The following is a 24,677-nucleotide window of genomic DNA, read 5'->3' on the forward strand; positions in this document are numbered from 1 at the left end:
GGAACACTAGGCTTCACTCAATGTTTAGGCGATATACCGTCCGTCTTTTTTTATACGTCCATGATTATGGCATAAATCAAACAAGATCGTGTATATTATCATAAACTTGGTATTTCATAAAAAGCCTAAGACTAGACTATTATATTATAATCGACAGATGTTAGTTACATCGTGACGTATGAACCTGACGGAATGTATGTAAAAGCGCTCATAAAATCAATGCTTGTTCTTATTTCTTACAACGTCTGTGGTAGGCCGTTGTATGTAGGTAGTTAATTTCAAATCTATCACTAAAATGAATGCAATCGTACGTAATAAGTACTTAAATGATTTTTTCTATTCTTTCTATTTCATTATTTTCGATAATTGCAAAATTACGTAAATATTAGAGAATTACATTGATTAAAATCATGAGGAGTATATAAATACATGAAATCCAAACAGACAGGTGAAAATATCTATAAAATTTTGTATGGGTATTATATTATTGACCGAAATAAGTTTTTCACTCGAACCAAACCACATTGTATATAGAGCTAGCTTTTCAGCATTCAGATCTATCCGCAAAGGCTTCGATTTACGTAAACCCACTGCATTTACATTCTATTACAGAACAACAAGTTTTAATCTAATTAAGAACACTTCTTCTATTCATTATACAATATGTACTTGTTTGGAAGTTTTTGGGAAGTTAGTAAGCATTTTAGGTTTTTAACTTTGAATGAATCTAGATAGATATTTGATACAAAAAAAGCTTCTCACATCAATATCTTACCATTCTTTTTATGATAATATTATTATGTTAGTAATGAACTATTTAAGTAGTATTTTTAATTGAAGTATTTTTTTGGGGTTGTTATCTCAAAATTTCGACTGGGTGAACCGATTTTGATGATTCTTTTTTTATTGGAAGCTAGTCCCTTCCAGTAGGTCCCAATTAAATTTTGTCTAGTTCTGAAAATTTAAAAATGGTAGTGTTTTTTTTTTAATAATAATTTACCATGTGCAGCGGGTTTGATCTGTATTATTCTTACCTTACCTTGACTACGTATCATAATCTGTTCAGTCATTCTTGAGGTATACATGTGTAATGTAGATATTATGTAGATATAAATAAAACACCAAATCGTAACTTATTTATATATTTTCGTATTTGAAAATTCTTGGTACAATAATTTACAGTTCTGGACTTAATAATAAAACTAAATTAATGATTCGGAAATTTATAAAGAATGTTCAGTAAACTTATAAGCTGTATTGAGATATGAATTACGCCTGTTTTTATTCTTTTTATACAACCTTATTCCCAATGTTTTTATAAAACTCTGATTAAATATTGTATTATAAAATGTAGTTAGCAAAAGTTTCACTTTAGTCAATCACATAACAACAATAAAGAACACGAATATTTAGGTACTAGGTATTTCATTAAAAAAATAAAATTTTCACGCCAAAATAAAACCTATTTGAGGCAATCTATATTTCTACGCAGTAATTCACAGTTAGGTTAGATTATTCAAATAAACCAACATTTGTATGCAATAATGTATTTCGCATCAAATCAATCCATTTTCCAATAAAAACGGGAATATTTCGATCATTTCTGACGTACGAGTAATCGAACGCAACTGTAATTTTCCCTACATAATAACATTTTTATTAAATAGGATTTGAAATTTTATCGCATATAGACATAAGGTTCATATTTCAATACAGCTAGTACCCTTTCACACGTGAAGCGATGGAAGTACGGTTAACAAATTAGGGTTTTATATTTTGGCAGTTATAAAGAGATATATTTAGGACGAGAGTGTACCGTCAGCAACAAAAGCCAATATCAGCTTATTATTATAATATATTAAATCAAAGTATGTAGATGCATACTTGGTTAAAATTTTGAATATTCATGGAATGAAAAACTATGTAGTTGACTTTATTGATGTTCGTTGCTGACGCTACTTACAAGAGTTTACCCTCAAAGAGCTAACGAGTCGTATTCATTCAAATATTTAGAACAGATTTAGGTGGCATTGCCCTATGTTTTACATCGTACATCGTACTATTAAGGATATATGATATGGGTTTTTGTCAAAATCATGCTATGCTTTTCATTTTAAAGCACTGAGTCTTCTTTCAACATATCAAAATTATCTTCCGAGCAGTTGTAGGTTAGTCTTTCAAGCAACTTTTAAAGCTCCAAGTATAATTTTAATTTGTTTTTGCTTATTTTAAAGAATCTGAGTTCAATTGTACCTTATTGCAATTCGATATTTAGATGCAAATATTAATATGTTTATAAAAAAATTGTTTTCAATCACACATACTATTTTTTATGTCATTTCTTCCAATATTTATGTCTCTATTTTTAACGGATGATTGTATTTTGACGATTTTCTCTATGACATAATTACGAGACTGTAAACTTAAGCGATATGATTAATAATTAAAGTTAATCGTTGGTAATAAATTTCGTATTTTCATACATTCGTAATAATAATAATATTCCGTATGAAATTCTTTTTGAAAACAATACTTTAAATATTCGGTGTTTGAAAAAACATGGCAATACTATTAGTCAGTGTTTTTAAACCTTTTTCTTGACGTTTAAAATAAATAATTTAATGAAAATTGTTTACTTTAGCCCACCAACTTAGAAGCTTTTTCATTGCCTTATACGAGTACCTCATGGTCTCTCGGCCTTGGGCTTTAGAATTTCGATGCCCTTTTATAATTATTTTAATTGGACATCTGCAAATTACCTTTTCTTTCATAAAATTTATGAAAACACAAACTTAGTAATACATATTTACCACAATTTTTGTTAAATTATTGTTTTGTTCAATACTTATTTTATTTTTAATTTAATTTAAATTACAAAAAAATGAAAGGTTGAAAAACACTGAGTCGACCGAGTTGTCTATGATTAATGAATTCACTAGCTAAATGGACAGAAATCAAACTCCCATTCCTGGAACAGGTAAACAATTATTTACATACATAAGCGACTATATTGCTTTCTTCATTTAGTAGGTATACATTATTTTAATATACATTTCATAATTTTCTAATATAATCGCGTAGACTTGTTGTAATGTTTGGCTTATCGCGTAATTTATCAATATTGCAAATTGACTGTCTCATCATCTAATTCAAAATTTATACCAAATATCATAAACTATATTGGTATCCATCGTTTATTAAAAATAGTACGAAATTATTGTAGGTAATAAGTTAAAGTGAAATAAAACTGGTATTTATTGAAATTCCTATACGTAAGTTAACACAATAAAAATCTCGGTAAAAATCAATACATACCACAGTAAAACAAACATTACAATCATCCTACATAATTTCTAAAATTTAAATAGTTTTCTTCGAGTCGGCATGTCTCTAAATAATTAATTATACTCTCACGCGCCCGACACACACTTTGCTAAATTGACAATATTTAATAGAACATCTCAACGCGACTGTATTTTTCAAACACGTCGCTTACGATTTGGCAAATTTTCTAAATTTTCTATACATTTATTGCATATCTATATCTTTTGTGCAATTTATATTATTATAATACTAAGCGTAGCATAAGTGCTTATATTTACATACTAAATAGGTATATAGTACAAAACATTTTTTTTCTAAATATTTTGTTTACTACTTATATTTTAATTAATCGAACTATATTTGGAACAATTTACATTTGAATAATAGGATATTTCAAAAAACAGAGCATAATAGTTTGTTGCCATCTGAGTAACGATAAAAAATAAATGTGGAAATCGGTTGAGTGTTGCCAGAAAGAAGAAACATTTTTGCATTTCTTCTTTATGGTAACGAGACACTGGGCACAAAGAAAAAATAGCAACACTGCTCTTTGAAATATCTTATCTGTATTTTAAGAAATTTTAAAGCGTCCGCACAGAATTCCTTCAGCATACGTGCTTCACAACTAGAGCTACAAGGTATTTTGTGCTCACATCCATTATGGGGATCTTATTTAAACTAACAAACAGCTCTCCCAGGCAGAATAAATATAAATAATTTGGAAAATCCAAAAGTGCACGCCTCATAATTTTTTTTAATAAATATTTATTAATTATTATTTTTGTTTATTTAATAACAATTAAACCACATCGAATCAGACCCTGAAAAATGAAAGGGTTCTATTCCTGAGCATACTCAAGCGTAAGAGAAAAAAAAAGACTCGATTAGTAAAGTATTTCGGTCGCTATCGTGTTAACAAGAAAAAGGATCCGCACATACAGACACACGGACGTCCAAGACAGAACTTTTTTAAACTGTTTTTTAACTAGTTTAAATAACAAAAATGACATCAAAAATATCATGAACGTTAAAAATAGTGTTTTTTCTTAATATGTGTGTGTATGTATTATCTTACAAGTGCAATGTATGATACATAAAGACATTTTAAGTTTGAAAAATCAGCCCCCCATACATTCGTAGTCTATTCTATTGAACGCTACGCTAACAGAAAGCCACTTGACTAGGGGGGCAGATGTTTTGCGCGAAGCGACAGTAGTACCCACCTCAACGCTTCGCTTATGAGGCGTGCAATACGTTCCAACTAATCCTCAAAAACATTCACGGCAAACATACAATGATCTGTCAAATTTAATTGCAGTCAAGTGACAGATTAAAAAGGCATTCTGCCGGGGAAAACTTTTTAAAAACTAATCCATTAATCAAACACTGGCCATAAACAATACTAGAGTAGTAAATAAATTATGCATGTACACCAAAGACAGTAGAGTAATTTGAACACAGGTAATAGCTTAAAAATAATGTTAAATTTTAGCTTATAATTTTATTAATTCCAAATAAAGCGCTTTCAGCACAAAGACTATTATGATATATCATAATGCCGCCTTTGGTGTGCAATACTCACCATAAACACACGTATGTTGGAAATTTAAAAACTATATCGAATACAATAAATGAGCTCACATTTTGAATTTGGAATTACACAAATGACAGTCTGTTCTCGGTATATAAAGTCAATCGTCGCATGTTTTGCAACAGTGCTCTTTGTAGCGTCTCACGGCGCACATGTTCATTGCCCGTACGTTTTCACAGTACCGGGACGTATCTTTGCATACCCCATCTGTTGATTAAATTAATAGCAAAGCTTTTAGAGACCAACAAAACCATACAGTGCGCTACTGTAGAAATAATTGAAGTGAAATTAAATTACTTTGTGGTTTTAAACTTGGATGGAAAGTAATGGATTTAAAATATAAGCACATTATTAGGGATCGTAATTGATTGAAAGTAGAAATAAAGTTACATAAAAAACAAACAAATTGCAAAGTTTATTAATGTTGAGCTGAATCATAGAATCTTTACTCATAATTTTGTATGTACATAATATTATAAACTAATCACTTCCCTTATCAATTATACACAGATGATTTTCTTACAATGGAACGGAAAATCGTCAATATGAAATCAAAATCAGGTATATTAGTCTCTAATTAATAGTCTATTTCCAATCAATACTTAGCAATAAATAGAACACATACCATTAACACAATTCGTTACACAGTGCCTAGTAACATCAGGTCTCTTAGAGTTACATAGGGCCGCGGCTCTTTCCCGCTTAGCTCGTCTCCGTATGTCCGGGAACCGCCATACACATCGTAGCACCCGGTGCTGCCTGCCTTTTTGACCGCAGTCGCCTATACACTGGACGAATATGTTTTGTTAGTTGTCTTTTTAACACGCTTTATCTATACTTAATATTATAAAGCTGTAGAGTTTGTTTGTTTGAACGCGCTAATCTCAGGAACTATTGGTCCGTTTGAAAAAATCTTTCGGTGTTAGAAAGCCCACTTATCGAGCTTAGGAAGGATGATATACAGGGTGTCCCACTATTGGTATACTAAGCGAGAAGGGACTTGTAGTTTTGCATACACTGATCACGTAAAAAATACTTAAGCAACAAAATAACATCAAAAAATATTTGCTAATTTTTTCCTTAAAATTCATGTTTTCTTCTCTAGCTTCGCGCAGCCGGCATGTATCGTTCGCTAATGTGAGCATTTTGTCTATGAAAACATAATCTTAAACGATAGCTCACGTGCTGGTATCAAAGCTGGGCGGGTTGCTTGTTAGGGGTGTACACATAGAGTTTTAAGAATTCATCTACATATTTGAAAAAAAAACTGCATCTGGAATTTTATAAGTATTTTTTACGTACTCAGCGTATGCAAAACTATACCAAACAGTGGGACACCCTGTATATCATCACGCTAAGACCAACAGGAGCGGAAAAATGCGTGTAAAACCACGGCACAGCTATACCTTCTATGTTACACCGAATTTTAAAATAACCTTATTACTTTCAAACTAAATACTTATATAGGACTTATAAGCTTTTGTTTCTTAAAACAAAACGTATCCTAACAGCAGATCATAACTACAGTCATTTATTATAATCTTACTAATGCGAAAGTCTTTGACTCCAACTAAAGATAAAACGAAATATTCTCATTGTAAAGGATTTCGCAACTACATTCGAGCGATGCTGTGCAAGAATAAAATTGTTCAAATATTTTCATGAATTTATTCGACTTGACAATTCACAACACAATGGTACCGAATTATTCTCAGCATGGTCTGTTCAAAAGGTTAAATTAACATTCAGATATTGTAAGTCAAAGAGTATGAATCAATTGTGACTTTATGTTTCTAGAAATGAACTATTAATTCTGCAGTTGGTTGCCAACTTTTCGCTTTGGTTCATTTCTTTTAATGTTCTTGTTATTAGCAAGATGCGTCTTGTTATTTTGCATTTAATGAATCATTGTTTAAGGTAGTTATGTCGGTTAGTAGACGAAATTTGAAATAAAAGAAAGCTTTGATTAACATCACAATGGCAGGAGTTAAAAAATATTTGTTTTTAAAGTATAAATTACGAAAACAACCATTCCAAATTTTCATGGACTAAATAAAACTATAAAATAAATAAATATACCTAATATTTGTATGTGTATATTTTCAACATTTAAAATGAAGACAATTCATAAGTACGTTCCGTGTTAAGAAGAACCGCACACTGAAAATAGTTTCAACTTTACGCTTAAAAAGGTTATATTGATAAGGTTAAAAGAAACTATTTAAAGCATTAAACTTTAGCATGCTCATCTGGCCTTAAACTATCAACTTGTAAACTGCTTTCGATCAATAGGCTAAAAATAGAATTAATATTGATAGTCTGAAATAACTGAACGTCTAAATAGATTGTATTTGCTCTATATTCAGTAATAGCCGTCTCGACTCTAAATAAAAGTATACTAGCCTTTGTCATTCATAAATTAAGTATATAGGTAGGCATTCTGCTCATGAAATATTTTTTTAATTTTTGAAATTTTGTCTAGGAGCCTTTCTACCGAAATTGATTCAATTTTGATTTTGTTTTCGATTTTCATTTAATCATTCGAGTTTTATAATATTATGCAGAACGATTGGATATCGATATAATTATATCGAAATTTTCGATCGAGTTTATTTTCATTTTTAACCACAGCACGATCGTGTCTTACTTCTCAATATTTAGTACTAATTCAGTGTTCAGTCGAATCGAACTCGATTGAATTAGATCACGTTTGCGTATATTAAAAATTTTCCCCTTTTTAATATTACTATAGATATAAACAGTTATAATGTTATAAGTTTAAAAATACACTCAAGAATATACTTCAACTCAGAGAGACTAATTGGACAGATGGAAACATTTCCCTAAAATCCGCAAATAGCTCAAAAGTTTGTCAAATTTTAATCTGGCTCTTCTATTTTTGGATATGAATGGAAATAAGTTTTTGAAAGAAATTTCATATGTTAAATTTTTATTTCAGTAACTATTCGTATCTGGGGGCACGGCAGTGCCCCCGCCAAGTCGAGCAAAAAAAAAGCGGCACGGCCGTACCATCCTTTTCTCGAAGCAATTCGGGCCTTTTTCGACCCCCTATAATTCGGTTGTGGATAAAGCAAGAAACCTGAATCTTCAGTAACTAATCCAGAATTGTATAAACACGGAATATTTAAAATTTCAGTCAATTTGAACCAGTAGTTTAAGAATGACAACTTGTTAAAGTTTCTAAATTTTGTCACTCACTGACTCACCGATCATCAAAAGTCCAAGGCACTTCTAGCAGACTTAGAAGCTTCATATTTGGAATACATATAGAGTTTAGTGTCTTAATCATGGGAAAACTTAAATATTTTGTAATTTCGGTCCAGTTTTCCAAATACACCAACTGCATCAATAACTTTGTAATCCCATATAAATATATGGGATTACAAAGTTATTTATGCAGTTGGTGGTTGGTGGTGGTTATAAATTTAATAGGTGTAGATAGGTACCTACCATATGAGGCAAGGGAGGGGGTATAGGGTGGGTAAGGGTGTGTTTAGCCCATGAAACTGAACAACATTATTACTTGTAAAATGGTCGACGTAATGAAAAACACATGATTGGACATGTGACATGTCTTGAAGTACGAAAATCTAATAAAACAATATATTATAATTTAAATCTGTTATATATAAATTGTTGGCGCGACTAGCCTCCTTACAGACAGACTGGCCTCTATTTTACTCTATGACTGACAAGCAAAATATACGCCAAAATAACAGAACGTTACAAGTCTGGGCGGTTTACATCTCATTAATGTCGACTTTGGAAGTATTAAAGCGCAGGAATCATCAATTTGTGAATACAACAGATTAAGAAGTATTTACCGTCCAGGCTTGTCAAAAATTGAGACATCAAAGCCTCCGAGAAAAGCCCATAGAGACAGGGAGTGGGCTTTGAGAAAAACTGTGGCTGAAGCTCAAGAAGTAGTACCTACCGGAAAAGAAAAAGAGGAAGACTACATATAAAAATAAGAAAATATCATAAGACCTTTAACAAAATTCGTTAGAAGTAGAAGGTATCAAAAAGAAAGGCTCTACAAAAAGAAGTGAGATCCCATCAAAAACATCCTGTAAAAAACCCAAGTCTCGCAGCTCAGTCTTTCTACCGTCAAAAGTTGTGAGATCCATGTAATACCAAGTCGGTTAATCTATTTAGTGTCTACTTGAAGGACCTTCTGTCTTAAGTTATTACATAAGTTATTATCATGCCAATATTAAAAATATTTAACGTTTTAAACAAATAGATCGACTTGGACATCGCATGAAAACAAAATGAATATTACAATATTATATTAGATTCTTTAGTCTCTCGCGCCTCACGCGATTGAAACTCTCGTTCCTGTTGGTCGCTGGCCCGTCGTGCTGTGTAGTGTGATACATACTAATAATCAAATCAAGCGATGTCCAAGTCGATCTATTTGTTTAAAACGTTAAATATTTTTAATATTGGCATGATAATAACTTATGTAATAACTTAAGACAGAAGGTCCTTCAAGTAGACACTAAATAGATTAACCGACTTGGTATTACATGGATCTCACAACTTTTGACGGTAGAAAGACTGAGCTGCGAGACTTGGGTTTTTTACAGGATGTTTTTGATGGGATGTAAATATACAAATAAGAAATTCAGAATATTGTAATTATAAAAATGCATTATTGAAATCCCAATATTCTAGTATGCTTAGTATGATATTAAATTTAAAATGAATAGCATTTTAAAAACAACACAATGAGATCCTTTTTATAAGTTATATTTATTTTTGACAACATATACCTAATTTCAAATGTTTAGTTTAAACTTTAAAGCGCAAAAGAAAGCCTAGTTAAAACAAATGCTAGTTTTTCTTTAGATTTCCCAACAGTCATTTTTTCATCAATAAGGCTAAAAACATTTTTTAAAACAATAACATAACTTTGCAAAAACTTCAAGTTAGATCTAAATTCTAAGTTATCGACGCATGTGTCATTGACTTTGTAGAGTAGAATGCAACGAATGAAATGTCCTCTATTTGACATTCAATTTAATGAAACTTTTGTCTATTGTTAGTTTTATCGGCATTGAAATGTGTTTAATGGCTTTAAATTTTAAATGATTTGCTGAAACTTTTTGTAAAATATATAAAAATGAATCGCAAAATGTGTTGGTAAGCGCATAACTCGAGAACGGCTGAACCGATTTCGTTAATTCTTTTTTTATTATATTCCTTGAAGTACGAGGATGATTCGGATGGAGAGAAAACGTCCCTCTGCTTATTTTTTTGTCACAATTACCTTACTCCAGGGGCCCACGACCCAAACGGGTTTGCACTTCTGTTTTTCTTTGCGCGTCTTCTCAGGACGATATGCGAAGGAACACGCAGTTTCTGGTAGTATCGTTCCGTTTTCAGCTACGCATTCTACTCGACGACGGGTTATTGCTAAATAAACATAATAATTGCGATATTAATAATAGTTTAATGGCTAAAAAAATACAAAAAGATTGGTTATGTTCCTTATGAAATAATTTTCACGTAGCGTTCGACAAGTTTACTTTCGCATATTTTGCGAATCGTTTTACATACTTATAAAATTAGTGTAAGTGAATTCGTCATCTATTTACGTTTGATTACAACAGTTGCTTTCTATTTGCAACGTTATCTTGATAAAACTGGTATTAGGTACTGAATGCAAGTTCATTTATCACGATAAAATGACCAAATATATTAAGGAAGTTTGTAGAAAAAACAATAAATCTATTTTTAAACACAAATGTTTTTTCTTTACTTTATAAATATACTTACCAGTTCCTGTCGGTAAGCATCTAACAGGCGACCACGGTGTGGTACTCCAATTAGAGCAATTTTTTCCAACACACTCTCGGACTACAGTCGGCTGTGATGCTATCCTCTTGAGACATTCTTCTGTTTCTACTGTTGTTGTGTTGTTGTTCATCTTGTGCTATGTTGGAAGAATATTTATTTTATGTGGATTTTTATAAAAGCATGAAAGAAGTATTGTTTGAAGGTACTTATATAAGGATGAAATGTAACAAAATTTTCATTTTACTATTAGACTTATTACATTTAGGTCTACATTTTTTAAAGTATAATATAATATCAACATAACCTCTTCGTGCTGGCAAATAAAAATTTGTATTTAATGGATGGACTTTTACTATGTGACTGATTGAAATATGTACAAGCATTTGACTGCAGCTTTTTATCAGTAATCATTAACAATAATTACCTGACAGGCAGCCCCACGGACTTCATGACCGGTCTGACCACACGCAGCATTGCAAGGAGACCAATCTGTAGTCATCCACACATACTCGTGGGCATCTGCTGGTGTAGTTCTAGAAAATAAACCATAATAAGTGTCATTGTAATTTGTAGTGGTCGAAAACAAAATCGATGTTTAGAATCCATCTTTACATATCTATTTCCTGCTACTTTCAAATTATGTTTAGAGGCTAAATATAATATGTTTGTTGGATTTATTGCAATTTATGTTGGCTAGTTAGTTTTATTTTCATGCACTTTCGTCTATCTATTGAGAATTGCATTTTTCCTAATTTATGCTAATACAATACTTACACTTATAAATACTTACTTTTCTGTTACTGTCGTGGATTCAACTAAATCTCCAGCATCTGCTTTTGTTTTACCATATCCTTCTTCAATTGTATTCCGGTTATAATCTTCATTGACTATTATTATATCGGAATCATCATCCATTGGGAAAACAATTTGCTTGTTCTCTAGATTAATCACTTCTGATTTAGGCGGTGTCCCATAGTTTTGATACATTATAACCGGATCAACCATTCTCTGTCCTCTCGAATTGCCCAACGTCTGAAAATTCCAGAACATCTGCACATATCAATTATAACTGCCCAATTATATAATGACTTAAATCCAGATTAATGATGGATGAATTTTGAGTCTTATTACTATAACTAGAAGACACATTTTCAGCTGCAACCCGTGTTATTACGAACCACCGAATGAGTGATGTTCTATACAGATTTAAAAGTAAACATGCCATAGTTAGTCCTAAAAACCGTTGAGCCATGCTCTATTCTGGTAACTCCTCACCTGTATTTGCATTATAAGGTAATGTAGGCACGGCAATAGACGGGAGCCTCCATTTCTATTGGGTGGTAGCATCTGAGATGATATAGCACTCTCCTTAATCCAAAGCGGCGTGCGAAAATTGTTTATGGTTATTGCCAACGTTAAAAGCATACTATAGAATAGGGGAGACTAGTGGATTTATTATTACGCTCTTATGTATAAATTGCATTTATGTAATTGCCTGCATTTATGTAAAAAGTTCGTTTCAAAGGATGGTTTTATTAAAATATTTCTTATTACTTATCAATGTAATAAGCATACGAAAATGCGTTATTCATATTTTTATAAAGTTTAGTGAATCGAAGGTTACATTGGATCAAAAAATTCTGGTAATTTAGATTTTCCATGAATATAATATGACATATGCCACAGAGGCATAAATTATCAAGACGAATTTTTGGTTAAACCAAAGTTAATTTTGTTGTATGTTTATGTATCGTTTAACAAATCCTTCTAGTTATTTTTACTGTTTAAGGAACAATGTGAACCAAAAGTTTTATCAATAGCTTAAATTAATCCGTTCCTCCACTTTACTATTATAAAATCAATACTAATTAAACTAATTAGTTGGTACTTCTTCAGTTAATTCACATTATCTCCCTTGGTAATAAAGACAATCCTATTTTATTGCCCAATACGAGTATCTAAGATATTAAACACTCCTTTTTAATTACAGTAATTAAGGAAGAGAGATAATTATTATGGGAAAAGATTATATGGGATTTTCCCTATTTTTAAATAGAAAAAGAGCAAAAGCTCGTTGTGGTTTTAACAGCGTTTTTAATGTTTTACGACATTTGCGACATAATCGGGTTAAGAGGACTTAACCCGATTATGATAAGAGAAGTAAAGGTTTTCAAACACATTAAGGTCCTTTATAAGTTATCTAAAACGTTTCTTATAAATTATATATATGTTTAGCTGTTCAGAATTGATCTGACTGTTTCAAGCATTAATCGAAATAAACAGAGATAGACGAAAATAATACTAGTTTTTGTTTCTTTTATTACCGACTACCGCCAATATCTTTCAATATTATGCATACGGAAATACAATACTACTTACTACTTATAGTCTTTCCTATTATATTTATTTTATGGACGAGTGACGTAAATTAAGTTTTAACTACACGATGACACCAGAATTACATAGTAAAAACAGTATTCAAATTTAGCGAAGTTGAAGTAAACTTTTAGATGACCCATAATGATTAGTTATCTAAGTTCCATCGTTAAAGTGGCAATAAAATTTATAGATGCTTTTATTACGCCTGTAAGGCGCGGGTCAAACACAAGCGGCGCGGGCGCGGGCGTGCCATAAGCGCACCTCTTGAATCTGTTTTGCACCACGTCCTTCTTATACATTTTGTATGAAAGAATTTTGGACAGGCGTCGAGACGGCACGCCACGGTTGTGCCAAGGTTGCGCCTTTCCAAAATTATTTCATTCAAAATGCCAATAGCGCACCCGATGCACGCCGGCAGCGCGCCGCGCCGCTTGTATATGTCCCGCGCCTTAAGTTATTATTATTGAATGTTATTGTACACTTGGGTGAGGAAGGACTTAAAGTTTGTTTTATTGTTCAGAAGTTTAATATTTGGGCTTTTTAAATTATGGGAGCTAGATTGGGTATTTTCTACTCAGTTAAGTTTGATTTTAAATTATGGAGCTATTTTGATGGTTTTCTGTTGATTAATTTGGAATAGGTGTGGATATTATTGCATATAGGTATATATAATAGACGATTACGAGGGCTTTTACACAAAAGCTTTTTTAACACGACATAGTCGTGGGAGCAAGCTTGTTGTTCCTCGGTCTTTGAAAATGTTTGTGTTCCTACTCTAATTGGAAATTGAATATTGTTTTTTCGTTGCCATGGCAACAATAAAAATCGAATAATTAAACAACTTTCTTAAGATTTGTTCGTTTGTTCCTTTTGTTCCGGTAAAGGTGTTTACGTAAATACCGTATTTTGTATTTTTGATAAGAAAATCGCAATTAATTTATGGAATTAATGAACTAGAATATTTCAATGAGCCCGTATTTCATTAAATTGTCGTCTATATTTTAATGATGCATTAGGTGATAAATATATTTATATTTAATATGTAAAATATTATATATAAATATATTTATTTATATATTAATAATGTACTTATTGAAAGAACATTGTGTATAATAAATTCTATAAATACTAGATACAAGAATAAACTTTAATATTTTTTATACGGTAAAGGCTGCATTAACACAAAAACGCGAAACTTGTATGTTTGGCTGTTTATAAATCAAAAAGAGCTGGTCCGATTTTGATGAAATTTTTCACATACAACTAGACTTTTATCTCAATAATTTAATGTATAATAATTACCTCATTCTCATCATAGATGTCTCTCGCTTGCGAGTTGAAGCTGGGCGCCGGTTTTGTACTAGTGGTCCCACTGCCGTATAAAGCGTCGCGGACTTTGTCCACTTTACCTGGTAAATGTGTTTTAAATGCATTTATTTATGTATGAGAACACAATAAAAATATATAATAACATATAATATATATTTTGTGTTTTAAAATGTTCAGTTCGTTTGTCTGCTACAAAATATTAACGTTGGAGTTCAACATTTTGACACGATACTTACAGCACTCTCCAAATTATTATTTTTTATTGTAATGAATAAATTTCTCATTTTCATGAATAAAACTATTTACTATAGGTATGCTGTTATAACCTCTGTTCAGATTATACCTAATACTTAATTCTAATATCTTTAGTAGTCAAGGTGATTATTTCAAAAGCTTATTTTTTAATGTCTGTAATAGTTTTCTTTTTATTAAAATAATTTTGCTTTATATAATTAAACGTAAATTTAACAGTTTATTACCTTTCTGTTTACCCTTATAGTTTTTTTTCTGATCACCAGGTCTCTGCTCGTGGGACTGATCATCCGATCTGCCTCCAATCATTGCTCTGTATCTACCGTCCGCTCTGTAAGAAAATAATTTGTCTTTAAAATTTTATATCATTTTACTGCTAAAACACGGGTCACAATGAATGTCTTTTTACTTTGTTGGAAAAGTCAAATCACGATATAATTTGTTGATAGTTTAGATTAGACTAGCTTTCCGCCTGCGGCTTCACCCACGTTTTCAAAGAAAAACCCGCATAGTTCCCGTTCTCGTGGGATTTCTCGGATAAAACCTATCCTATGTAATTAATTAAGGTTTTGCGTTAAATAATAACAAACCGCCGATCCATCTTCAAATTGTCAGAACTAGACCTGTAGTGTTGTGTACAATATAAATGACACGGGAGACACCTTTCTAATAAAAAATGGAATAAGGTTAGAGACTATATATTTTTAGAACAAAACATTTCTAACAATATAGTTTATTATTAACGCACTGCAGAACGCAGAGCTGAATTTCCATGACATTTTCTAAGCCCTAGCGTGCTGTTTTCTCAGTTGCTTGTATAATAAAATTTTATAGCGGCCATCTTCCTTGATCGGTCACTTCTACACAACAGATTTTAATGCTTTAGTTGCTTCATATTTTAGTTAAATGGTTTTGTGAATTTGGTATTGCTGTGTTCGTTTAGAAGACTGTTATTGGTTAATAGAGTTATAGATAAGAGGAAAATAATCGAAGTTTATTCAATGAATAGCTAGAAAATTAGAAATGGTTCTTGTTTTACTGGAATTGAGGTCAACTTATATTTTACGGTATTTTTAGTCTATTAAAAAAATATTTAGAAATATATGTCATATATCATCATATATATCATATACAGATTACCTATGTATATATACAACATTTTTCTTTCATTGCAGTTTTACTTACCGATCCTGCAACGGCGAAGACGGTTCATCCAAAGCCTTGTGCCTCTCGATCTCTTCACTGGATGGAAACTCTCCAGGTCTCGGCTTCACCAGCAAGGTCAGATTGGCGCTGGACCTTCCAGCCACGCAGGTATAGACACCATGGTCACGTAGGGATAGAGATGTTATGCGGAGCGCTCCCTAGGGAATAATTAGGGATAAAGTTGATCAATTGTATTTACGTAGGGTTATATATTGTTTAATTCGTTATTTTTATTTTATTTTTCTTAGTTTATTTTTTCTCATACATAATTAAATTCTCTAAATTAAGCGGTTCGATTTGGGGAGTGCCTGGCGATCTGCACTACAGGCTACGGCCTATCGCAGACACCAGTCCTCTTGGTTTATGTTTACGTGCAAATTTTGTTAATATAGTTATAAGTTTTTTTTTTGAGGAAATAAATGATTTATTATTTTATTATTGTTATTAATATTGTTTAATTATAGAGGACTTCGGTTAAGTAGCGGGATAGATTTATAAATAGACTTCTTCGGAAGTCTTAGAATGACGAAGTTTCGTATTTTTTTATCATCATTATGAAACGCTACATGGAGTTCCGTGGAAAATACACATATATAATATGATCGCTACCAAAAAATAAATATTGATAATTTTTAATACTCGTATTTTCAGAGAATTAGAAACATTATTTTTATCTTATGTCGTGAAATGTGTTTATGTCAAGAAATCGTTTTCTATTTATATTAAGACACATGGTCATTTTCTCAGTACAAATCCAGGACGATCTTTTATACTGTAATAGAAATTCATTCGTGCGGAGTACAGAAAACTCTACATTTATTACTGTAGTAAGTTAATTAAGAAAATGCTCGTCTAGATATTAGCTATATTAATAACACGTAAAAGCAATTAAGGACCTAATTATGATCCCTTAGAGACACCTGCGCGCTCATCGCTAATATAAAAAGTAGCGTTAAGATATTTAATAATGTAAGTATTCTGTACAACCGTAAAAGAGTACTTGATAAATATTTTCCACTTGCTTTATTTTGAAATATTATACAAATCCTCGGAGCACTGTCGTAAAGTGGAGTGAACTTGTTCGAATGCTTTGTTTATTTATGAGATGAACAACTGCGTCCTGCTGTTTACTTTAAGGCAATAGTTGGCGAAAACAGAGAAACTAATTGTGCGAGTTGAATAAATTTAAATTCCGAAGTTTGCAATTTAATAAGGAAATTGTGTTGAATTAAAAATTTACTACTCCTGGAGTGGAAACAGACTTAACAACTTGTAATGACTGTCTGTACCGAATTGTTCTATAGAGATTGGTCTACTAAAATATTTGCGACTGAAATAACTTTATAAATTGTCTTCAATTTGAATAATAACGAAGTTGCAGGTACAGAATTGAGACTGTTCTTTAGTTTAAAGGTTAAACGAAACGCTTTGAATAAACCGATTTGTATTCAAAAATATAATTTGCGTGTTTTAATGTTAAGATGAATGTGATTACACAATACAAATCGTGTAAGTTATTCTATTTTACAAACAAATAATCATCTAATGCTGAAACCTTACCTTTTTCGATATTTTATATTTCTTCGACTTAGAAATTATCTGACTATCCTTTGCCCATTGGATTTTCGTTCTATTGTACCCTTTCACTGGACATTTTATCTTCACTTGTGTGCCATAGAATATTGTTGCAGACCCGCCGACTTTCACAGTTACCTGTATAAATATTTTTTTCGGCTTTATTGAAATATTCTTATGAATATAATACACGTTGATTTCTATCAATAATATAAATACAATTCAACATTTAAAATTTTACCTAAAAATAATTTAAATCAAAATACGAAAAAATGTTCTGGTAAACAAGTACATCGGTAAAATATTATCAATTTTCATTTTAGATACAAATTTCAATTTAGCTTTCGTTTAACAATATCAATTTAGGTTTCGCTTAACAGTCTCGAAATAATTAGTGTATCAAATACCTTTTTCTTCTTTGGATCATGTTGTATATACGATGAATTAGCCAGTGATATTTCTGGTGCAGACGTATCCAAAAGACATGGTCTGCTGTTACAAGACTTGGTGGACGCTGGTCGTGGTGAATTGCATTGTGATGGCGGCCGTTCCACCACGTGGGATTGGGCCATCACTTGTTTACATATCACCTGGTGAGAAATTAGGTATATTAGAGCTGATTGATTAATCTTTGTATGATTGGCATAAGACCGTGGTTAGTGCTATAAAGCCAACTTACAAACTAACTAACAATACAATTAAAAGAAGTGGTGAAAGTTATGTAAAAAATATTGTTATTCTGATATGATGATATTTTTTATTCATTTGTAAGGCTGTTATATCAATTATATAAAATAGATGATAACGTCTGAATTGAAATTCTATGGAATAAGAATAATTCAGACATTTTAAACAAAAAAAAGGTGCGTAAAACAGAATTCTATTACATATGCATTTTTTAATCTTAAAACCACCCTGTGAAATGTGCACGACATAATAAAAGAATAAGACATAACAGCATCTGTTAAATTTTAACCTACCAGGATCACATAACAATCAAAAAGTAGTAATTAGAAATACCTCTCTCTGCTTCACACCACCGCCACAAGTCTTAGAGCACTTGGACCAGTCCCCCGAGTGCCACCTCACGGGGCAGTCGAGCACGTTGCAGTACTGCCGGTCCGGTGGTGGGGGTTGGGGACACATGCTGTTTGGTACCACCACTGTGTTCGTACCTCCGCGTGTTACCTGCGATTATATAGGATACGTTATATTTCGTACCACCATTTCTTACTTGTGATAAGGTTATAAGTAGGTACTTAGGAACTTATTATCTTAATATATATGAATCTCGTGTCACAATGTTTGTCCTCAATGGACTCCTAAACCACTTAACCGATTATAATAAAATTCACACACCATGTGCAGTTCGATCCAACTTGAGAGATAGGATAGTTTAAACATGTAGGTAACACGGGCGAAGCCGGGGCGGACCACTAGTGTGTAAACTAAAAATAAAGTGGATCAATTTCATCGTTACCCTAAATAATTAATGTTGATAGCTGAAATGAAAAGTACAATCTTGAAACATTGGACATTCTAAAATAACTTTTTACGATTATTAAATAAATGTATTTCAATACTTTTGTGGATATTTTTGCATCGATATTATCAATTTCATAATTTACGTAGAGTTCATGGTTTTTAACTTTTTACTGCGCGTATAAGATAAAATGTATGCATCACAATTTCCAATTAAACAAATTCATATTCAATAGATTTGAAATGAAAGAGCTTATAAATAACAGTAGGCTAAAAATATATGCAGTTAAGTCTTTAATATTCTCGTACTGTTTCAATTCATATTTCTATTCAACAAAAATAAATGAATTTATTATCTAAATACAGATTTGTAAAGATTCGAAATAGCTCGGCAATATTAACTAAATTTGATCTTTATTCCGAAAGTGTTAAGTTTCATAATAAACGTTAACTTGCTATACTAGACTTCATTGATAGATGTTGGTATAGAATTTCTAGGTCAGCATTTATAAATCAAGTTAGCTTTGGAATAGAATTTCAATTCCAAGTTGTCGAAATGTGGTACACGTTGGAATGATCACATTTCTACAAATTCAATTTATTTTTGTATTTTCTTTGTATTAAATAACAGATTTGGAATATGTTACCTTTATGCATTTGCTTTCAGATGCATTTCTTTTCTTTTTGAATAATTATAAACATTGAAATTTCTATTTATATTATCTTTACCAGTAAAGTGATCATTTTTTGAGTCATTTGAAGATTCAAGCCGTTTCTGAATTATATTTATACTAGCGACCCGCCCCGGCTTCGCACGGGTGCAATGCTGATACTAAATAGACTACAGAAAAACTGTGAAGGTTGTATAAAAAAACATTCCGGCCCGCTCCGGCTTCGCACGGGTATAAAATAGATAGCCTGGCGGCCGGCCGGTACCGCCGCAAACGCTACGTCCCGCAATTTTTAAATCTGTAATATCTTCGAAAATATTCACTTAAATCATACGGTGTAAAGGGCCATATAGATCTATATTAAACGAACAATGTATTCAAGGTATTTAATTGGTTAAGGATTAATGCTGTATTGGTTAAAATCGCATCGAAAATTAGCCATTATTTTTCGTAAAAAGTAAATGACAAAAAAAAGTTATTGTGGGTTATCCATAAGAGATAGACATATACCATCGCGGACTTTTCTGTAGACCTTTTCAATGTGTATAATACTTAGTACATTATTTTGATAAAACTCGTAGGGTTCAGCCTGCGTTTGCAATGTAAGCGGAAAAAATTTAATTTTTTACGGCATCACATTAGAAATCTCAAAAATAACAGTACTTCTCCACTATTTAACGGATGTTATTATACATATAAACCTTCCTCTTGAATCACTCTATCTATTAAAAAAACCGCATCAAAATCCGTTGCGTAGTTTCAAAGATTTAAGCGTACAAAGGGACATAGGGACATAGGGACATAGGGACAGGGAAAGCGACTTTGTTTTATACTATGTAGTGATGATACCTAGTGTACAAATGATTTTTTTCTTAATTTAGTTTTGAATACTAAAACTGGTGCATATGGATAATAATTTTACTATTGATTCACGACTCATGCTGTTGACGGACATTTTTCCTGTTGTTTATAGTTTTTGATAAAACCAATATTGAAATACGGACATTCTTCTTTAAGAATATAGATTTAAAAACATCAGCCATGACCCATGACGTATAGAATTCTATTTCCATTATAAATAAATAAAATTTACTAAATTTATTTTAGAGACAAACCTCATGTATGCACGTGACTTCTCTTGTTTGTATTCCAATACCACAGGACTTTGTGCATTGCGAGAATTCAGTGTAGTTCCATCTGTTGAATAAAATTTATGGATTATTTTATGTTTTAAACCTATTTAGCTCTAAATAGGGTTACGAGATCATTGTTTTTTACGAGAGAGGTTCTAGGTGCAGTTACTTGTAGGCACGGCGAATAATACAAAAAAGGGTTTTCTTATGAAAATGGTGTTTTCTAAATTGTTTTGCAAATTAAATTAAGCGTATTTATGTAAAGAAACGGGTGATAAAAGTCAACGTAAATACACATTTTGTTTATATCCCATAAAAAAAATTGTTGGTATATTCCAGCAGTGAACATTTTTAGAAAGCGAACGAATGTAAAGGTGAAATATAAAACTCTGTAGACGAGATTCTAATTTCGCTCCACGCGTAATTAATGCAATATTTCGCACGGCAACATTTTAAAGGAATGAGAATTATAACAGTGCTGCCAACATACTGGTGTTATTCAGTGTTATTTGAACGCAGCGTAATGTGGCATGAACGTGTTAAAGTATTTTTAGTCTCTTGCTTTTAGCGTTGATAATAAAAACAAAGTATGCACTCTTCTGTACTGAGCGGTGTTGATATAAAAGGAAATTCCTTTATGGCTTGTTGCTCAAAGGTTTTTTGGTTTGGTAGTTACGTGTGTTTTTTTAGTTTGTTGCTGTTCATAAATTTATATTATATAGTAGCTTTACGGCCGCGGCTTCGCTCACATTTTCTAAAACCCAACAAATTATAAGTATCTATACTAAAGCGTTCCGCGGACCACGCTATCCATTGGTGAAAACAAAATGAAAATCGATATATATTATGCATGTATTTTTTTGAGTTTATCATGAAGAAACAGACAGACACGGCGGATAACTTTGTTTTATATTTTGTAGTGATGTCTAATTAAAAATGCAGAACGTCTCAAAAATTTTTGTCAAGAAAATAATTTAATTTTTCGACAAGTCACAAGGTTGAGTTGAAATATTTAAGATGAATCGAATAACAACCGGATATTAAACATCCGAAGGAAATAATATGCGGCGGGGTGAAATTATATTTTCTTTTTACGATACAACATAAAAGCACAGATAATATAATACAGATAATACATAAAAGGGAAGACTTTCGGCTTTAATAACGTCGGTTGATGGAACCTTGTTGTCTATAAAGTTTTAAATTGATATTTAATTTATTATGAAACTAATTATTCCGTTTTTGTTCTTGAATTTTGAATTTATTTAATAAGCTTAAACTCATTTCAGTTTATTTTAACTTACTTTTTTAAGCTTAAAATTTCAAGTTCGCGTCATGGCGATACCGTCACGTCATGATGCTAGGCGACGATACCTTTGAATCTTGCCAAAAAGTTTCACTTCTGACACGCTCTTTTTCATAAATGTTATCATTTGACGCGTGTGAACATTATTTTGAATTTCAATTAATTATTTCAAGAAATTTTCCAATTTATTCAGAAGTATTTATTGAAGTTCTTTATAAGTAATTGGAATATTAAAGAGCAATATTTAATATTGTAAGTCACTATATTTAATTAATTTAATGGAGTGATATTTTCCATTTCTATTGGATACTTTTCTTTTAATAGTGTGTCTAATCGTAATTGAATTTTGTCTTTAAAGGTAAATTAATGTTTTTAAGTTCAGTCGAATTTATTTGCAGCACCGCTTGTTTTCCAAACGTAGTGTTATTTAAGTAAAATCTAGTGTATTTATCAATCATCCAGGTGATGTATGTGTCACGGCCAAGTTAATTCAGCCGTTTCATTAAAAGCCTAGGCTTTTTATTAAACGGCGCCGTTTTATTAACTTTTCTAAAAGTACTACTAAAATTACTTTAAAATTTACAAGATACAGCTAGATATAGTCAAGGTAGTTAATTACACGTTTAATCTATAGCCTAGACTTTAAATTAAACGGCTGATGTGAACTAACCTGGGAGGACAGGGATGGTCGTTGCATGTTCTGACTCTGTTCTCTGGTTTTGTGAGTGGATCGCACATGTAGGGTGACGCGTTCTTACCGTCTTCGTCTCTTACACATTGGATTATTAGTTCCTGTAACAAATGGTTATGTTAGATTATCCTGCTTCCTACTGTTATGAAAGTATGTGAGTATGGATGTATGTGTGTATGTTTGTTTCTCTTAAACGCAAATAATACTGAACCGATTACAATGAAATAAGTTAATAAATAAAATAATAAAAAAGTCAGTAGAACTAAGTACAAGTACGTAAGATTTATCAGTGAGTCCAAGCTTCCAAGATATCCGTTTTAAATTATTGAAACTACCCTTTAAGGCAATAAAAAATAAAAACCTTGAGTCGCCACTTATAAAGAGATAGGTATAAATAGATCTCAATTCACCAGTCGTATGTAAAATAGCGTTTTAAAGGTAAATTCACCTCCAGGATTGACATTTACGTGTCGCAGTTGAATATTTTATCTGTGCCCGTCGAAGCAAAGACATATTGATTTCCTGATGTTGGTAATTTGACCTTTTTACTATCTAGTTACAAATGGAAAAAAGGTCGAATTACGTATTTAGGGGGTGTAGTGTGAACGTTTAATCACAATAAATGTTTTTTTTTAACAAGTCGATAGAATTAAGAATTATAATTGAAAACGGCATTTCGTAAAAGAAGGACAAACATATAATATTTCGATTGTTAGTTCTCAAGATAAAAAATAGATAGGTATTTACCGACAATGCGATAAATATTATAATTTATAAACTTAATATTAGCTATGTAATTTAAAATACATAAAGATTTCAATCTATTGAATATAGCTCACAATATAATGCTCCCTGTAAATCAGAAGCTCATATTATTCCCGTAACAATTTGATCGTCCAAATTAAATAATTAACACCGAATATAAATAACTGAATGGAATAATTATCTGGTATAATATTCATTTATGTTTTTAAATTATTTCTACCTATAATTTATAATGTTACTAGCGGTCCGCCCCGGCTTCGCCCGTGGTACCTACATGTTTAAACTATCCAATCTCTCAAGTTGGATCGAACTGCACGTGGTGTGCGAATTTTATTATAATCGGTTAAGTGGTTTAGGAGTCCATTGAGGACAAACATTGTGACACGAGATTTATATATATTTAAATTAAGATTATTGAGTCTTTCTTTCTTTCTTTCAAACGCAAGAATTTTTCAAGAATAAGCCAATAAATACCTGAACACCACTTAAACAAGACGCGCTGCAGCTTGTGTATCCCTTCTCCTTCCAGGAATAAGACTTCCCGGGCGACCCCGGCGCCACTCTGATGTTACTTGATGTACCAAATATTAGTGACCTGTTGGAAAGACATACCTAATTATAATGAACAGTCATTACTTTAGAAAATAAGATTTTAACGGATTTATAACGCGATTTATTCTTTATATTATTATCTCACAAATCCATGCCATTACATATCTTATGTTATTTTATACTTTGTTATTTTCTTTGAGAAATACAGAATAAAAATAAAAATAGTAAGTTGTAATGATAAGAAGATTTGCCATATTGGTTAGTTTTCAAAATGATAAGATATAATAATTAATCATTGATCATGATAAGATATGTCTAGAAGCTATTTATATTTTAAAACTCTGGTATTAAAAACGAGAAATACTAATAATAAATGCACGCATAAATGTTACTATTCTAACCCCATAATATAAGCGTTAAATATATAAAAATAATACTATAATTGAAAAACAAAAGAAGTAGGAATGTATAGATAATTTGATTTAAGGCGTTAATAGGGGCTAGCGACCTTGACGACGATTTACAAGGCGGGATCGGGGGACCGGCGCGAATCTACCGTAGTAAAAGTACGTATAAAAATTATTTAAAATGATATTTG

The 24,677-nt window shown here is 31.6% G+C and overlaps 1 protein-coding gene across 1 annotated transcript in view; it reads right to left on the reverse strand.

Moving 5' to 3' along the window:
* Positions 1-4,579: 4,579 nt before the first annotated feature.
* LOC149898527 (protein madd-4-like) overlaps positions 4,580-24,677 on the reverse strand; it is a 270,605-nt gene continuing 250,507 nt past the window's right edge. The window contains exons 17-32 of the mRNA XM_090115042.1: positions 24,002-24,122; positions 22,742-22,863; positions 20,748-20,829; positions 18,500-18,667; positions 17,887-18,069; positions 17,465-17,617; positions 15,884-16,062; positions 14,926-15,029; positions 14,420-14,526; positions 12,014-12,106; positions 11,529-11,788; positions 11,163-11,271; positions 10,718-10,874; positions 10,209-10,354; positions 5,541-5,703; positions 4,580-5,122 (exon numbers count right to left, since the gene is read on the reverse strand). Of these exons, the coding sequence (XP_089971168.1) occupies positions 5,016-5,122; positions 5,541-5,703; positions 10,209-10,354; positions 10,718-10,874; positions 11,163-11,271; positions 11,529-11,788; positions 12,014-12,106; positions 14,420-14,526; positions 14,926-15,029; positions 15,884-16,062; positions 17,465-17,617; positions 17,887-18,069; positions 18,500-18,667; positions 20,748-20,829; positions 22,742-22,863; positions 24,002-24,122 (2,254 nt within the window). The 3' untranslated portion in view covers positions 4,580-5,015. The remainder of the gene's footprint in view (positions 5,123-5,540; positions 5,704-10,208; positions 10,355-10,717; positions 10,875-11,162; positions 11,272-11,528; positions 11,789-12,013; positions 12,107-14,419; positions 14,527-14,925; positions 15,030-15,883; positions 16,063-17,464; positions 17,618-17,886; positions 18,070-18,499; positions 18,668-20,747; positions 20,830-22,741; positions 22,864-24,001; positions 24,123-24,677) is intronic.

Source organism: Colias eurytheme, chromosome 22 (genome assembly GCF_061535395.1).
Source record: "Colias eurytheme isolate Ceu_HAF_F1 chromosome 22, ilColEury1 Martin Lab GWU primary, whole genome shotgun sequence".
In the NCBI taxonomy this organism is placed as follows: domain Eukaryota; kingdom Metazoa; phylum Arthropoda; class Insecta; order Lepidoptera; family Pieridae; genus Colias; species Colias eurytheme.